Source organism: Podarcis liolepis (assembly GCF_965112155.1).
Source record: "Podarcis liolepis genome assembly, chromosome: 5".
Taxonomy (NCBI): domain Eukaryota; kingdom Metazoa; phylum Chordata; class Lepidosauria; order Squamata; family Lacertidae; genus Podarcis; species Podarcis liolepis.
The window spans coordinates 17,008,594-17,025,678 of NC_139556.1; the positions used below are offsets into that span (position 1 = coordinate 17,008,594).

Genomic DNA, 17,085 nt, shown 5'->3' on the forward strand with positions numbered 1-17,085 from the left:
CACAATATAATGAAACATGATATTTGAACAGCGTATAAGACTGAGAGGCAACAAAAATATAGAGAGACCATCTCTAGCAGCAGTTCCTGTGTGAATCAAACCTATTATGAAGCTTGTTCTGGCTATAAGCTGCTGGACTATTTTTTAATTTATTTCAGCTGCGTCAGACCAACACGGCTTACCTGCCTGAATCTATTATGAAGGATTACTTATGTTGTTGGGACTCCCAACTCTCCTCAGCTCTAGCCAGCACATTCAGTTGTCATGGAAGATGGGAGTTGTAGTCCACAACACCTAGAGGGCTGCAGGTTAGCCCTCAAAATATTTCAAATGGTTGAACTACCGACCACAACTAAGACTCATGAGAATGAAGTTTTTGCCAGGCAACGAATGGATAGCAAAGCAGGTGCCAATAATGGATTCCTAGGAACTGGAATTCAGTGGAGCCCTACTTCTGAAAATATCCCCCTCCCTAGACATCACCCGCCTCAGCTGAGGGTTAGGGCACCCTGAGGAGTCAACAGATGAGTCCAATGTGTGGTCAGGTTGATACAGGGGTAAGTGTTCCTTTAGCTATGTGGGTTTGAGTAATAGCATAGCACCATAAAATGTTAAACAAAATAGAGAGAAGGAACAAATGAAGAAGAACCCTCATGGCAATTGCAATATTTGCTCATTGGGGATTTTAAGATGCGGCACATAACTTTGAACTTTAAAAACGTGAGTTACTGCCTGTTTGTTGTTGTTTATACACACACATACACATATGCACTTCTTGAAAGCAATCTATGCAACTAAAGACATGTGGTCCTCCAGGGAGCACTCCCAGACTGAACATGATCTTTCTGGGAGAGTGCTGCAACCCCATTCAAAACAGGTTAAACGCCACCCAGAGAAGTTTTCCACTCACAGAACCTCAGTGTGTTGGGATTTAGCTTTAGTTTATTGGCCCTCATCCAGCTCATTACTGATTCCAGGAACTGGTTCAGAACTTTAAGTGCCTCACATGACTCCCATGACAAGGAGAAATAGAGGTCATCAGTGTTATTAGTAACATTTCACTCTAAAGCTCTGGATGAGCTGCATCAGCAGCTTCATATGCATGTTAGAAACCATTGGGGATAAGGTGGAAGCCTGTTGGGGAGCCACAGCCAAGATGTCATGAATGAATCTCCTATCTCTATGCTCCTACCCACAGAATAATACTGCGGTTAGTGGTATCAAAAGCCACTGGAAGGTCCAAGAAAATTGTAATGCTTGCATTCTGTCTCCTGCTATTAGAGCGACCAAAGCAGTTTCAAGGCTGGATTGAAATGGTGTAGATTAGTGGTTCTGAACAGCATTCAAAACCCCCATTGCTCTAGGCGCATTTTGTGACAGGGAATTTCATTAGCGTGAGCTGTTTATTAGTATTGCACCTAATATTTCAGATTAAAACTTCCAGAGTGGAAGGAAAGAAAAACTTTTTTCTGCCTCCCCATTTCCTGCTACTCTCTGAAGCCTGGAGAAGAGACCCTCTTAAGAATATTAGGGAGGTGGGCAGAGGAAGAACCAGACCATGTGAAAAATGAACATAATATTTTAGCTGCAGTTCGTTCATTTTCAGCCTTGCATTCAAAAGCCTGCCTGGACATTCCGCTGTGGCGCCCATAACCTAGGCTTAAGGTGCCATTTAGCTCCTAGCTAGCTTTAGCTCCCACCCCAGTTTCTAACACTGGTCCTGAACTTTGCAAACCTCCCATCAACCCGTGGTTGTGGATGGTGGGAATGCAATCCGGTAAAAAATCTTGAGAGTCACAATTTGCCCACCCACGGCTGGTCTAGATAATCCACCTAGAATCATAGAATCATGGAGTTGGAAGAGACCACAAGGGCCATCGAGTCCAACCCCCTGCCAAGCAGGAAACACCATCAGAGCACTCCTGACATATGGTTGTCAAGCCTCTGCTTAAAGACCTCCAAAGTAGGAGACTCCACCACACTCCTTGGCAGCAAATTCCACCGTCGAACAGCTCTTACTGTCAGGAAGTTCTTCCTAATGTTTAGGTCGAATCTTCTTTCTTGTAGTTTGGATCCATTGCTCCGTGTCCGCTTCTCTGGAGCAGCAGAAAACAACCTTTCTCCCTCCTCTATGTGACATCCTTTTATATATTTGAACATGGCTATCATATCACCCCTTAACCTCCTCTTCTCCAGGCTAAACATGCCCAGCTCCCTTAGCCGTTCCTCATAAGGCATCGTTTCCAGGCCTTTGACCATTGTGGTTGCCCTCCTCTGGACACGTTCCAGTTTGTCAGTGTCCTTCTTGAACTGTGGTGCCCAGAACTGGACACAGTACTCCAGGTGAGGTCTGACCAGAGCAGAATACAGTGGCACTATTACTTCCCTTGATCTAGATGCTATACTCCTATTGATGCGGCCCAGAATTGCATTGGCTTTTTTAGCTGCCGCGTCACACTATGATTACCTCTCGGCTAAGAGAGCTTGGAGTGGTATAGCCACCACCTTGCCCGACAGCAAGCGCGACATTCGCGAGCAGCTGCGAGCCGTTCAAACGTCCCAGGTTCCTGGGTGGTGGTGGTGGTGGGAACGCGCCGCCGCGTTGCGGAGCCGCCCTGAACGTGCGAACGTGACGGCGAGGCCCTCCCCGCGAGGCCGGGGAAAGAGCCGCCCTGAACGACGCCGCCGCTTCCCCTCACAGCCGCTGGGGCAACGCGGGTCTTCGCTTTCTCGAGGCGGGCGGGGCGAAAGTCAATCCCGGCCCCAGGGAAGGGGCGGGCCGGGTTCCGCCGGCCTCACCTCGCCCGGGCGACGTCTCCATTTTGCTTCGCTGAGCTGCGTTCGCGGGGATTGTCGGCCGCGCCTCAGGTGAGAGCGGGAAGGCGGGAACCCGCGGGGGGCAAAATACCGTAGTAATAGTAGCAGTAGTAATAGTGGTAATAGGGGTGTTAAGTTCTAGCGACGTTTCCCGTGTTGTGTGTGTGTTTTAAACCAAACCCGTGTTTGTGTTTGTTTTCCTTCTTGACGACGTGGACGTCTCCTCAGCCCTCGCCCCGCTTTTTTTGGACAACGGTTTTTCTCCCCGCTTCTGAGCATGCCAAGTTTTTGAAGTTCAGGGGCTCGAGCAAACAAACAAGCCCCCTCCTCCCCCTTTCTCGAGAGTTGAACTGCAAACTCTTAATGCTGCGTACATTGCCTTTTTTCCCCTCTCTCTCCTCCCTCGGTGGTGGATCAAATTCGGATTAACAGCCGCAGGGGGCAACCACGACTCTTTTCAACTCAGGGCAAGGTTAGGAATGAGAAGCTTCCCTTGGAAATCGGGCGACCGAGGCTGAGAGTAACTAAGGGTAACGTTAAGGGATAAATGCGCATTATTTTTTCCACATTTCCTTCCCCTCAACCTTGCGCCCCAGGCGGCAGCCGCGGAGATCAGCGCGTGATTTCTTCAGCTGCTAGCATTCTATAAAACCGGCTGCTTGCTCAAGAAAGTAGGGGCAGAGGTGCTGCCTCGCCTAAAGCGGCAGAGGAAGCCCCAGGAATTGCCCCTTCGTGGGGTTGGTTTGCCTCTGCTGCTAGGCTGGCCCTGAGTCTTTTTTATGATGGTTGTGGCAATATATATATATATATATATATATATATATATACACACACACACACACACACACACACACATACACACACACATATATATTCTGTATCTCTCTCTCTCTCTCTATATATATATATTTCTGTAAATATATATATCTTGCCACAACCATCATATATATATATATATATATATATATATATATATATATACACACACACACACACTGTGAACCGCCCTGAGACCTCCGGGTGTTGTTATTTAGTTGTTCAGTCGTGTCCGACTCTTCGTGACCCCATGGACCAGAGCACGTCAGGCATTCCTGTCTTCCACTGCCTCCCGCAGTTTGGTCAAACTCATGCTGGTAGCTTTGAGAACACTGTCCAACCATCTCGTCCCCTGTCGTCCCCTTCTCCTTGACCCAACATCAGGGTCTTTTCCAGGGAGTCTTCTATTCTCACGAGGTGGCCAAAGTATTGGAGCCTCAGCTTCAGGATCTGTCCTTCCAGTGAGCACTCAGGGCTGATTTCCTTCAGAATGGAGAGGTTTGATCTTCTTGCGGTCCATGGGACTCTCAAGAGTCTCCTCCAACACCATAGTTCAAAAGCATCAATTCTTCGGCAATCAGCCTTCTTTATGGTCCAGCTCTCACTTCCATATATCACTACTGGGAAAACCATAGCTTTAACTATACGGACCTTTGTTGGCAAGGTGATGTCTCTGCTTTTTAAGATGCTGTCTAGGTTTGACCTCCAAGTATAGGGCAGTATATAAATTCAATAAATAAATAAATAGGTGCTTTTGCTTTTTTTTTTAAAGTGGTTACTGAACTGCATGCATGCTCTTTGGAGGAAATTTGTTTGCCAATGCGCTTTCAATGTTAACAGTGACTAGTAGCTGCCGCCTCTTGTTTAACACACTGTGAAAGTACTGGAGTTTTTCTGGATTACGCTGAAGTGAAGCATTGCAGGGGCTTGGATTAAGATGACCCTTGGGGGCACATTCAAACTTTACAATTCTGTGATTCTGTGACTGTGTGCCTTTTGTGATGCAATGATTCTTGACACATTTGCTTTTAGTTGTACAGTATGTCCAAAACGGAAAGCGTGACAGTGGGCAAGTGCATGAGTCATACAAGGTAGCTGTAACCCTGGATTTGCCATCCTGCCTTGTGTGCTCACAGTGGCCTTCATTCAATAGGTTCTCCCTGCAGAACTTTGAGTTAATATTAAAGATCTGTTAACTGCTGTTGAGTTTCTTTGCAAACAAGCAGGCTGAGTAGTTAAAAGGTGTGGCATTTATTTATATATGGGGTGGAGGATTATGAAGTAATCCTGAAATCGGGACTTCAGACAGAATGAGATTGCACTTTCTCCTTAATCAAACAATGCTATGTGGTCCTGTACTTGCAATTTATTTATTCATATAAACTGCCCCATCTCAAAGATGGGTAAGATTTTAAGTCCATAAGACTGAAATTTAAATAACCAGATAATGACCATTACATGATTCTTTAGCACTTACCTCATATTAAAACTACCCTGAAAAACTAGCCCTAACAGACTACCCCTACAAACGAACAAGTTTTCTATGTTCCTGTGTGCACTCTTAATGATCACCCCTGATCATACATGAGCAATTACCCCTGTAGATTTCTAGCTACTATATCATGCAAAAACATTAATTGAAAGGGTAGACCGGGGGTGGGATTAAAATGATTATCATACATAAAGTGATTTTATGTTCTCTCCCAAAGTGAACCTTCCACATTGATGTTAATAGCTTGTGTTTGAACTCCGAAGCAGGCTGTTATGAATTTTGACTTGCCTTTTAGGAGACTCTGTTCTTGAGAACAATCTGAGCACACGTAGTACAGCTTCATAGTACATCATTATTTTCTGTTAATTCAAAACAGCCCAAGCTGAAAACAAACGCAACTACAAGAAAAAAAAGTGGCTGCTCATTAAAAAACAACAAAATAAAATAAATCAGTCATATAATCTTGAAAGCAATTTTACACACTATATATATGGGTTTCTTAGACACTATCATATAGGAATTAGTGTAGGCTAGAAATCAGTGAGCATATAATCAGATATGACAAATTACACTATAAATGTTTGTGCACTGAAGCATAGATGCTGAAATAAATTCATGTAGGGCCATTACATGTGACAATCTGCAGATGAGTTATATATTTATTTGTTCTTCAGTGCAGGCAATCCATAATGGGCCCCCCAGATTCCTACCCATAGAGTATTCATGTATCCCCCCTTGCACATCTCCTCCGGTCTTCCTTCAACTCTTGTCTTTCTACATTCCTTTTTGCTACCTTCATTCAATTTTCCTGTTAAGCTCTATGTTATTACTGGGCGGACTATTGCATATATTTATATGTATTTTTAAAGCTTTTTTTTTTAAGCAGGGTTTTTTTAAGGGGCCCCAAACCGACTTGGAGTAGAGAAGCTAGGGCAAGGCATTTCCCTCTGCTGGTGTTAGCCCTGCTGTGGAATGGGACAATTACGTACCTGCATAGTATCTGTCTTCACCCAGAAAGGGCTAATAGCAGATTGTGCTTGATGGGTGTGAAGAAACAGGGTGGGGATGAAAAGGGTTAAAGCGCTGTCACCACCTGCTCTCTCAGTGCTATTCCTTTCATTCAGTTCCTCTTATGGTTGCTTTATTTCTTTTCTCTCTCTTTTTTTAAAAACAAACACTTCATTAGGATAATAAAATATAACTGTATTTGTATTTAAATGCAGCTGATTTCTGTTGCAGCATTCAGCAAACAGGCTCCCCTTTTTAATGAAGGTGTGTCTTTCCTCTCTTTTCTCCACCCTCATTTAGCTTATCAGTTTTGCCATTAGCACATAGTGCTTTATCTTCTCAGACTAATTTCTCATTGTATAGTTCTAGCTGCTGTTCTCATATGCCTTTGGCAGCATTACTCTCTTGTCTTTAGAGTAAGTTAATAAACATAGCGTTTGGATATTGTAACCTAATATTTGCTCCATTGAGGTTTTTACCAAAAAAAGAGAGATTTTGTCAGTATTTATTTCCCATAGTCGATCTCCCATATAATGATTTGGCCCTCTTATTCCCTGTGGCTCTGTCCATTTCTGTTGTGAAATCTTACTTACGGAATTCCCCTATTTTTTTCTTCTCCAGTTGTATTGCAGTGCTATCTAGTAGACGCCTGTGATGCTTATGCAAGAGCACTAGATTCACTGGCATGTGGGAAGAATGTAACTTTCCCAGCAACAAAAATATGGTTTGAATGCTTTAAAAAAATCTTGGTGTCTCCTGTCACTAAAACATTACCTTAGGTAGAGGATATCTGGATTCCAAAAAACAATTTAGTAACAAGGATGCATTTATTGCACTTTTTAAAATTGCAAAAACCTTCCCTCTATATTTGTAGCTTAATTTGAAGTAGTGGGTACCTTTATCTCATGTTTGGGTTTCCTTCCATCTCCCATTCCTGCAGTTACTTGATAAGATGCTGCTTTGGTGCCTCACCCTTCTCAAACTCTTTAACCAAGTTTCCTTGTTCTTGTGTTCCTTCATGCTTTTCCCCCGATTAGTCAGTTTTATTTACACCACTACCCATTTTGAAATGGCTTTGGAAATTAATGAAAGAACGATAGCATAGCAAAAATGCCCTAAAGCTTCCCAAAACAATCTCTGACCAGAAATGTGCTTTGCTATCATTCATAGAGAAGACAAGGTTTGGAAAAAGAGGTAAAGGTTTTCCCTTTGAAAATCAGTCTAGCACAGGGGTCTGCAACCCGCAGCTCTGGAGCCGCATGTGGCTCTTTTACACCTTTGCCGCGGCTCCGGGGCGGATACTAGCGAGGGGAGGAGGCGCATTGTGTGCCCCAACACTCCCCACTGTGGCGGGCGCTATACTGGCTGTGACGTCGCATGGGGGCGGTGCGTGCGTTAGTCACGCACCGTCCCAACGTCACCTTCCCACCCGCCCGCTACATTGTAAGGGGCGTGTACGCTGGTCACTGCATTGAAAGGGGGCATGTACGCTAGCCACTGTTTTGAAGGGGAGTGAAGAACACACACACAGAAAAAGGTAACTTGGTAACTTGTTAATTTAACGTTTATTTCTATGAGGAGGAGTAATTCTGAGGGGTCAAACAAAGAAATAATAAAAAAGTGACAAAAAAGTTATTTTTATAATGATGAGTTTTGCGGCTCCCAGGTTTTTTTTCTTCGGAAACGGGTCCAAGTGGCTCTTTTTGTCTTAAAGGTTGCAGACCCCTGGTCTAGCAGAAACTGTAAATGCAAGGTTACCTAGTCCTGGACTGTGGATATGTATAGACATATCTCTGCGTGTCTGCTCCCCTGTCAAGATCTCTTTAAAAGGATTTCTCAAACATTGCTGAAGGTCATCACAGTTTTAACAGTCAACTTTGGATTTTGTTTTACTCTTGCATGGCTTGCTAGGAAACAGTATGGAAGGGGAAGAAAGTGCTGAGTGAACCTGTTAATGAATAAACAGTTAATGAATAAGATTTCTGTGTGTGGAATAGGAGAGGTCTGTAGCGATACTTGGGGCTGAAGTAGTGAACAGGCCCTATATAAATAAGAGGAAATGGAAGAGGATCACAGACAAAGCAAGGGACTAGCAACTTCATTGCCAGCTGTTACATTCATTGAAGCATATGGCAAAGCGAAATGAAATAGATGGCATAGTCTCACATGCCCTCTGTATCTCAGATTTGACCCAGTTAAATGGGCAATGTAACAAAGTTAAATTTGCACTGGCAAATGTGAAAGGTGTAGCTAGGGAAGAAGGGGATGTTTTCAGAAACAGGTTTGACTGTAGTCTGGTACAGGAATCTACAGATTTTGACTTGTCTCACTAGCAGGTCATAATTTATGGACACTTCTGACCCCTCACTTCCAAGTCCCCTGTATGTGCAAGAGGAAGTGTATTGCACAATTGCACCGTGACCACCTCCAGAGTGCAGGGTGATGGGAATTGCCTAGTAGGAAGACGAGAATCTTCATATCTGGCCAAGTGACAAACAGGCTGGGGCTCAAAGCTTTGCATTGAGAAACACTTGGAGCTGTTTGTGACATTAAACCTCTCCTTCCCATTCCCATGGTAAAAGGAGGGGAGATTCTACTCCTTGGGGAGTAGATTTGTGGAGACTTGATTTACTGATCCAGCGATAAAGTGCACAGCCATGCCTCATCAGTGCTTCTCTTCCAAGATTCTGAATTAGGAGGAATGTCTTAATTTAATTTGCATTGCTATGAAGCTTGGGAGAAGAGAGTCTGATGTAACTGAATGCTACCCAGATAGCCTTAATATAAAAAAGGCGGATCCTTTTAAATTATCTCGAAAGCTTTTAAACTTTAGACTGTTTTTCCTAAAACACACACACAGTTTTCCACAGTCAAATGAACTACTCTGTTTCCTGTTTGGCGTTACATAACTGCCTTTGTGGAGGGTGTGGTCCTCATTTTTTACTTCAGGAGGATACACTGAAACATGGATTAGTGACTCATTGTGAGATGGAAACATAGCTGGCTGGCCTTTAGTAAGCTCATATTATGTGACTTCAGTTCTCTGGAAAAACAGAAAATGCCTGAGAGGCCTATAAGGCACTGTGGAGCTTGTAGAGGCTTGACTTCAATTCACCACCTCTGATTTCTAAGCTTTTAAGTCTTTCTCCCTTTTATATGGAGGCAAGGTGCATATTCTACCCAGTTGCTCAGCAAGGAAAAAAAGAAACCTGCCCTTCTGTATTCTGATGAAAGACTATCAAGGCCATTATATGGATGGCACATGCATTAAAACAGGAGTGGGAAACCTTTTTGGCCCATGGACTAGATCGGTATCTCCCTCCAGCCCTTGTGGGTCAACTTTGACATGTAGGAGGGGCTACCACCTGTCATTTGCCCAACATCATGGTGGCTGATAGGTGGGTCGGATCACCTAACTGTCAAGTAGACCTGCCAAAGGTCTGCTTTGCTGGCATATTCTGCCACAAGTGAACCAGAACCCTACAGCGAGCAGCACCAACCAACAGATTGTTATATCCTTCTGGTGGTGAAGTGCTCACATGAGGAAATCACTTAACTCTTAAGTAAAAGCTCTAAAGTACTTTTCTTTTGTCTTACAGAATGTCGTACCCAGGATATCCCCCTTCAGGTTACCCTGCTTTCCCTGGCTATCCTGTAAGTATTTACTATATTTCAGTTCTATCTCTTTGTCACACTTTAGCACAGCAATAGACAATATTATGCCCTCCAGACATTGCTGGTCATCAGGTCTCATTAGCATAAGCCTACATGGCCAGTGGCCAAAGATTATGGGATTTGTAGTCCAGTCACTTCTGCACTGGCGGAGGAAGAGGAGTGGGGGGGGGGGAGCGCACTGCCCCCAGCAGTGCGATCCCGGTGGGGGGCCATCTTGGCTGCCCCCCCGCCCCGCCTGCTCTCTGCCCCCCAGTGCTGAAGCATGAAGCTCCACCTCTGCACTTCTGGAGGGCACTGACTTGATATCTGTGCTCTAGCATGATTGAAAAATGGTAATTAGAATGGGCTTACAGTATGTAGGTGGTGATTGGCTTGGTTCTCCTGTTTGAGTCTATGGGATAAATTAAAAAGGCTTCAGTCTAGAATATGAATAACCCTCATGTATCATGGACGAGATATGCTGTGATAGTTATAGGTTTCTCACAAGAAATATTATACAGAAAGCTGTCTTGGTGTTTAGAGTTTGGGTTTGTGTATAGGCAGCAGTAAGTAAAAAGCAGGGATTATATTTTAAACTGCTATTTTTAAAATTTATAATATAAGGAGATCATACTGTATTTTTATAAAAGTATGTCGCCTTAGAAAACCACCTCCTTTTTGATCCTCTGAATTTCCTTTATATTTTTCAATACGTTTTCTTACAAGTTTGTAGTGTATGACATGTTCAGTTACAAAAATTGGATTCATGTGTGATGTACTATGTTGCATGCTTTTTGAAGTATGTTTACCTCCCTCCCCCTGCTCCACATCACAAATATTGTCTCTGTGCAGGTAATGATAAAGGTGTGATGTGATCCTTAGTTAGGAACAATGAACTTCTACAGATGTACTTGCCATCAGCAAATAAACTTTTATACTGCAACTAAGATTCAGAGCAGCTTGATCCTGGCCTAATTCTATGAGCAGTAATGATTATTGGCAGCAGCAGATGATTTGCATTGTTTTGCTATGTATTTAGTAGGCATAAACCTTCAATCAGATGGTGCCTTTAAACCAGGTATAGCTAATCTATGGCCCTCCAGATGTTGTTGAACATGGCCAATAGTCAGGGACGATGTGAGCTGGAGCTCAGCAACACCTGGAGAGTTGCAGGTTAGCCACCAGTGGTTGAAGCAGTCCCAGGGTAGCTTTCTGGATCAATTTTATTTGGGTTTCAGACAGCTCCCAGAGATATTGCCAGTGCTTCTCGTCCAAGACCAGGACTACTGTAAGAACACTGAGGCTTGTGTTGTTACTATATATAATAACAAGCGCATATTATTGCTTAATAAAAATTAAATTGAATTTTCCCTGTTATTAACACAGATGTAATTTGTAAGGTTTAACTGGTCTAGAAATTATTTGATTGTTGCGAGCATTATTGCATTGTGTTGGTATTGGGTTTTGAAGTTGCAGAGGAAAAGAAAATGTTGAGTGTTTTGAATTGTTGTGCTGGAGGATATTGACTCACACACATCAGTTTGCTTCTGTCATGCATAATGGCATCTTCTGTCCTCCGAAGTGCTCTGAGGTTTCACCACATAAAAGCACAGTTTGTGCTTCTCCAGCAAATGCTCTCAATGGCACTTTTACTTCTCTATTTTTCTCCTGTTTCATGTTTACTCAATGGACACACATTGTTTCGCTCTTGTGTTCATCCACTTCTTCATAATAGTATATTTTACTTCTGTTCATAATTTTTTCTTGTTTCAGTGTTTATGCTTTAAATTCTTGTTTGGTCTTTTGTGCATGTTTGGTTTTGGCTTTTTTTTTTTTGTTTTGTTATAATGTTGCTTTTTATTTATAACCTTTAATTTTGTCTACTATAATGTGTATTATTTTTACCAGTGTTTTTCTCATTCTCTCCCTCCTCCCTTTTTTATTCATTGTGGTGTCCCCCCCCCCCTTTTTGGCTGCTTTTTGTTTGTTTGTTCCATGTCTACATTTATTTGTTCTGCAATTCACTATTTTAACTGTTTGTTTTTATCTTTCCCATGAGTGATATGGTTGGTATTGTGTAAAGAGTTTTTACTTTTTTATTCAGGTAGCGTAGTGTATTACTAGATTTGTTTGTTTGCGTGTGTGGCAAAATTGTTTGTACTTCTGCATCCAAGCAGGTCCTCTTTAAGGAGGGAGTTGCACCACCACACTCTTTCTGGGCAATGAAATATTAATCAATCCCAGAACCGTATATTGTAAATGTTTGTAGGTCTTAATCTACCCTGAGACTGAACAGTCTCTACTGTATGATGGGCTTATTGCCCTCACTTGCCCTCACTTCCCTTTGTCTTGATGTTGATACTGTATTTTTGGAATAGGTGTGGAATAAATGAATGAAAATGACTTTTATTCTTAGGGATGGTATGGTGAAGATGAGCATGCCTGCCTTAAGAACGATTCTGTGAACAAAGAGGTTCAAAGAAGCCCCAAGGAGGGCCCCTTTGCAGAACTGTTTATTAGCATGTTTTACTACCTGAGTTGTAAATGTCTTACATCCTGAGTTGCTGAGACAAAGCAAATGTTGGACTCAGAAGCTTGACTCCCTAAGAGGCTCATTTTCTGGCTGATGTTAAAATTAAGTAAAGAATGTGTTAGATTGTTAGCCTTGAAAGAGGAATAGATTTATAGTTTAGAGGTGACCCGAGATAACAAGGAGAAATAGCAGATGATAGTTTAAGAACTAGTAAAAAAAAAGGTAAAGGGACCCCTGACCATTAGGTCCAGTCACGGATGACTCTGGGGTTGCGGCGCTCATCTCGCTTTACTGGCCAAGGGAGCTGGCGTACAGCTTCCGGGTCATGTGGCCAGCATGACTAAGCCACTTCTGGTGAACCAGAGCAGTGTACGGAAACACCATTTACCTTCCTGCTAGAGTTGAACCTATTTATCTACTTGAACTGCGTGTTTTCGAACTTCTAGGTTGGCAGGAGCAGGGACTGAGCAACGGGAGCTCACCCCGTTGCGGGGATTCAAACCGCCGGCCTTCTGTTTGGCAAGCCCTAGGCTCTGTGGCTTAACCCACAGCGCCACATGCTAGTACGCAGGCTTAAATGCTGCATGAATATTATAAAACACACCCCTATTGTAAAAACTGCTAATTTGGATGGACATGGGATATATGCTATTGTTGGGGGTACATGTTTAGGAGCAAACATGATGTAGGCGGATCGGGAAGCCTGTAAACTGCAGTTTCTTAACCAATAGGAATTGTAGGAGGAATATTCGAACCATCTTAGGATATAAATTATCTGTGATGTGAACTGGAATGTGCAATCCCCTCTTTCCAGCATGAGTTGCGTGTGTGTGTGTGTGTGTGTGTGTGTGTGTCTTTGCCCACAGTCTGCTTATGCTTGATCGTGGTGTAGACTTCCTCCTTTCAAAGAGAAATTTGAATCCCTCTGGGAAAGATCCAAGATCCCTGTTGTCCATAATAATTAATTGTCTGTTTCATTGCTCCTTTGGGATTTCTGATCAATGAAGTTTCTCTTTCCGTATTGATAACAGTAGGCATTATGGTTGACCTTGCTTCTGTTACTTTAGTCCAAAGTCCATTGTTGTGGGTTGGGTGAATAAGGGCCAGTGTTTACTCAGCCACAACCTCGGAGGCAGTTTCTGTATAGATCTGTATTTTTTCTACTTCAGTGGTAGACTCCAACAGCTTTGCAGGACAGGATAATTTGCAAAGTGCTTGGAAACTGGGTGCATGCGATGGAGCTTTCTCTGCCTAGCTCAGAGAGGAAGGGAGAAACACTCACAGGGGAGCCCAACTTCTGGCAACCTTGCAGAGCTGGGTACCTGTTTCTTTCTTTGCAAGACGCTTGTAGCCCGGGTGACAAGCAGGGAGTTTTCTGTCTTTCTCTCCTCTGAGCTTAGAGATCTTCAGTCTAGCTTCTGACATCAAATGTTGTCAGAAGCTGTTCAGGTGGAAGAGGCAGAGGTATTCTCCATATCTGGCACTTGATGGTATGTAGTAGTGACATCCTCTCAATTGCAGTTGTTTAATCCACTTTTATTTTATATATATATATATTTTAATCCACTTCTTGAAGAGGTTTCCCACTTCATAGACGATGAGCATTCCATGTTGGTATTCTGCTATCTTTGGAAGATGCACCTGTTTACGCAGTCATTCCCTTGACCTATCGACCTGAGTCTCCTGTTTTAACTACTGTGTTGTTTTAATGCAATTGTTTTATGGTTTGTTTTTAAAAATGACTGCGTAAACAGGTGCATCTTCCAAAGATAGCAGAATACCAACATGGAATGCTCATCGTCCATGAATTCATAATCCCTTTCAAAAACCATCTAAATTACTGATCATCACTACATTGTCTAGCTTTGGTTTCTTAACCATGCTTTCCATGAAATCTTAAGTGGGAAACTGTAAGTTTAAGAGCTCACTCCAAAACAGGATAAAAGATCTAAGGGAGTTGCAGTATACTGAGAAAGTTTAGAAACAGAGATCCAATAACTATAGTCCTAAGCAAATCACTGGTCTGTCTTCCTTAAATGAAAGCATGCACAGAGCAAAACTAGCAACAGTTGGCATAAATGCACCAAATGTGGAACAAATAGTTTTATAAACCTCTATTGTGAGGACACTACAAATTAACAAGGGAGATATTGGCTTACTTATAGGCCATAAATGGAACTAAATAGACCATATAAATCAAATACGCCCCACTTTCAAACCTCTTCAAGAAGTGGATTAAACAACTGCAGTTGAGAGGATATCACTACTGATGTTGCTTTCTGTAGAATAGATACTGTTCCATCTTCTTGATGAAAACTTGTCTTAGTTACATGCATGCATACATATTGCAGAAGTTATTCTGAAATGCATGCTTTGAGTACATAAGAGGACTCCAAGATTGGAACTTTATTATACTGTCTCTGGTCCTGGCAAATGCATTTTGAATTTTACACTTACATTTTATTTTACATTAATAATAATAATAATAATAATAATAATAATAATTAATAATAATTTATTATTTATACCCCAGCCACTCTGGGCGGCTTCCAACTGAATATTAAAAACAATACAGCATTAGACATTAAAAACTTCCCTAAAGAGGGAAGCCTTCAGTTGTTTTTTAAAAGTAAAATAGTTGTTTCTTGCCTTGACATCTGCTGGGAGGGCGTTCCACAGGGCAGGCACCACTACCGAGAAGGCCCTCTGCCTGGTTCCCTGTAACCTTACTTCTCGCAATGAGGGAACCGCCAGAAGGCCCTCGGCGCTGGATCTGTGTCTGGGCTGAACAATGGGGGTGGAGACGCTCCTTCAGGTATACAGGACCGAGGCCGTTTAGGGCTTTAAAGGTCAGCACCAACACTTTGAATTGTGCTCGGAAACGTACTGGGAGCCAATGCAGATCTCTCAGAACCGGTGTTATGTGGTCTCGGTGGCCGCTCCCAGTCACCAGTCTAGCTTCCGCATTCTGAATTAATTGCAGTTTCCGGGTCACCTTCAAAGGTAGCCCCATGTGCATTGCAGTAGTCCAAGCGGGAGATTACCAGAGCATGCACCACTCTGGTGAAACAGTCCGCGGGCAGGTAGGGTCTTAGCCTGCGTACCAGATGGAGCTGGTAGACAGCTGCCCTGGACACAGAATTAACCTGTGCCTCCATGGACAACTGTGAGTCCAAAATGACTCCCAGGCTGCACACTTGGTTCTTCATGGGCACAGTTACCCCATTCAGGACCAGGGAATCCCCCACACCCCTGTCCCCCCAAAATTTATTGCATTAACTGTTTTAATGGTCAGGTTTGCACTGTATGTATTAGGCAAGCATACAGTGGTGCCTTGTAAGACGAAAAGAATCCGTTCTGTGATTCTCTTCGTCTAGCGGTTTTTTTGTCTTGCGAAGCAAGCCCATTGACGAATTAGAGGATTAGCGCCATTAGCGGCTTTTAGCGGCTTATCAGCTTATCGGATCAGCTGATAAGCGGCTTAGCGGCTTAGAAAAAGGGGGGGAAGGAAAAAAAACCCGCAGGAACTCGCAAGACCTTTTCGTCTTGCAAAGCAAGCCCATAGGAAATTCGTTTTGCGAAGCACCTCCAAAACGGAAAACTCTTTCGTCTAGCGAGTTTTCCGTCTTGTGAGGCATTTGTCTTGCGGGGCAGCACTGTATTTGTTCCATGTGTGATTTTTTTTTTTTAAGTACAGCAGAGTTGTTTTCTTTAATCCAGCAAGTGGTGGAGCTGAAGTGAGAGCCTCAGTATAGATTTTCAATTTTCTGTGACTTTCTCTAGGTCTTTCTTTCTCAACTGTGTTAACTCTTGATCTACTGCTTGTGTTTAGCCTACAGGGCAAGAGTCTACTTACCCACCTGCTGGTCAATATGCTTACCCTGCTGCTCCTGGAGGCTTCCCACCTATGGGAGGTGGTGCATATCCTGCTGCTCCACCAGCTGGTGGCTTCCCGGGGGCTACAGGATACCCACCCGCACCTGGTGGGTACCCCCCTGCGCCTGCTGGATACCCTGGGGCTCCTCAGCCTGGTGGAATGCCAACTTATCCTGGAGGTAATGTGCTGAAACACTGTTGGCTGCTTATCTCTGCTGTAGTTGAACGCCTGTGTTTGGTGGCTTAGGAAATATAAGGTTGTATCCAGCAAAACCATCCTGTTAGTGCAGGACCCTCAACCTGTGCAGCAGGGCTTCTTTTTCTACCCATCTATCCCCACACTCTCCAGATCTGCTCCAGAAGGTTGTGGAAACCCCCCAGAATGAGTTTGCGGGGGGTGGGCATGAGGAAGAGGAAGTCCTTGACTAACAGGACAACTTCATACAAAACCCTAAGCAAGAAAGAAATGAATCAATGCTCTCAGTGAGGTAGTGGTTATGTTCTCTGTGTTTCAGAAAGGTCAGAGAAGCTTAGATGAAAAGGGCAAAGGTAAATGCTCAGCTCCCATTTGTCTTCCAATCAGGCACTGAACAGGCTAGGGAAGGACACTGTGTAATTGAGAGTGACTATTCAAGGCCACACACCAGTCCCAATCCCACATGGTGTTAGCTTACTGCGTACTTGCCACCATTGGCCCCACATGAGTGACTTTTTAAAAACCTACTATAAAACCAGAACCATGTTAAGGAATAGGTAAGCTTCAGACAAGGGCTGGCTTATCCAGACATACCTTTCCTTTGCTCTCTCCAGGCACAGTCCATGATTTAAAGCTCTGTGTCTGAGTGTGCCACCCCACTCCCCCCTGGAGCTTTCCCTGCGACAATCCACT

General features: G+C 43.4%; 1 protein-coding gene across 1 annotated transcript in view; it reads left to right on the forward strand.

The window, feature by feature from the left end:
- Positions 1 to 2,606: 2,606 nt before the first annotated feature.
- ANXA7 (annexin A7) overlaps positions 2,607 to 17,085 on the forward strand; it is a 28,684-nt gene continuing 14,205 nt past the window's right edge. Inside the window, exons 1-3 of the mRNA XM_083502744.1 lie at positions 2,607 to 2,868; positions 9,733 to 9,787; positions 16,153 to 16,375. Of these exons, the coding sequence (XP_083358870.1) occupies positions 9,734 to 9,787; positions 16,153 to 16,375 (277 nt within the window). The 5' untranslated portion in view covers positions 2,607 to 2,868; position 9,733. The remainder of the gene's footprint in view (positions 2,869 to 9,732; positions 9,788 to 16,152; positions 16,376 to 17,085) is intronic.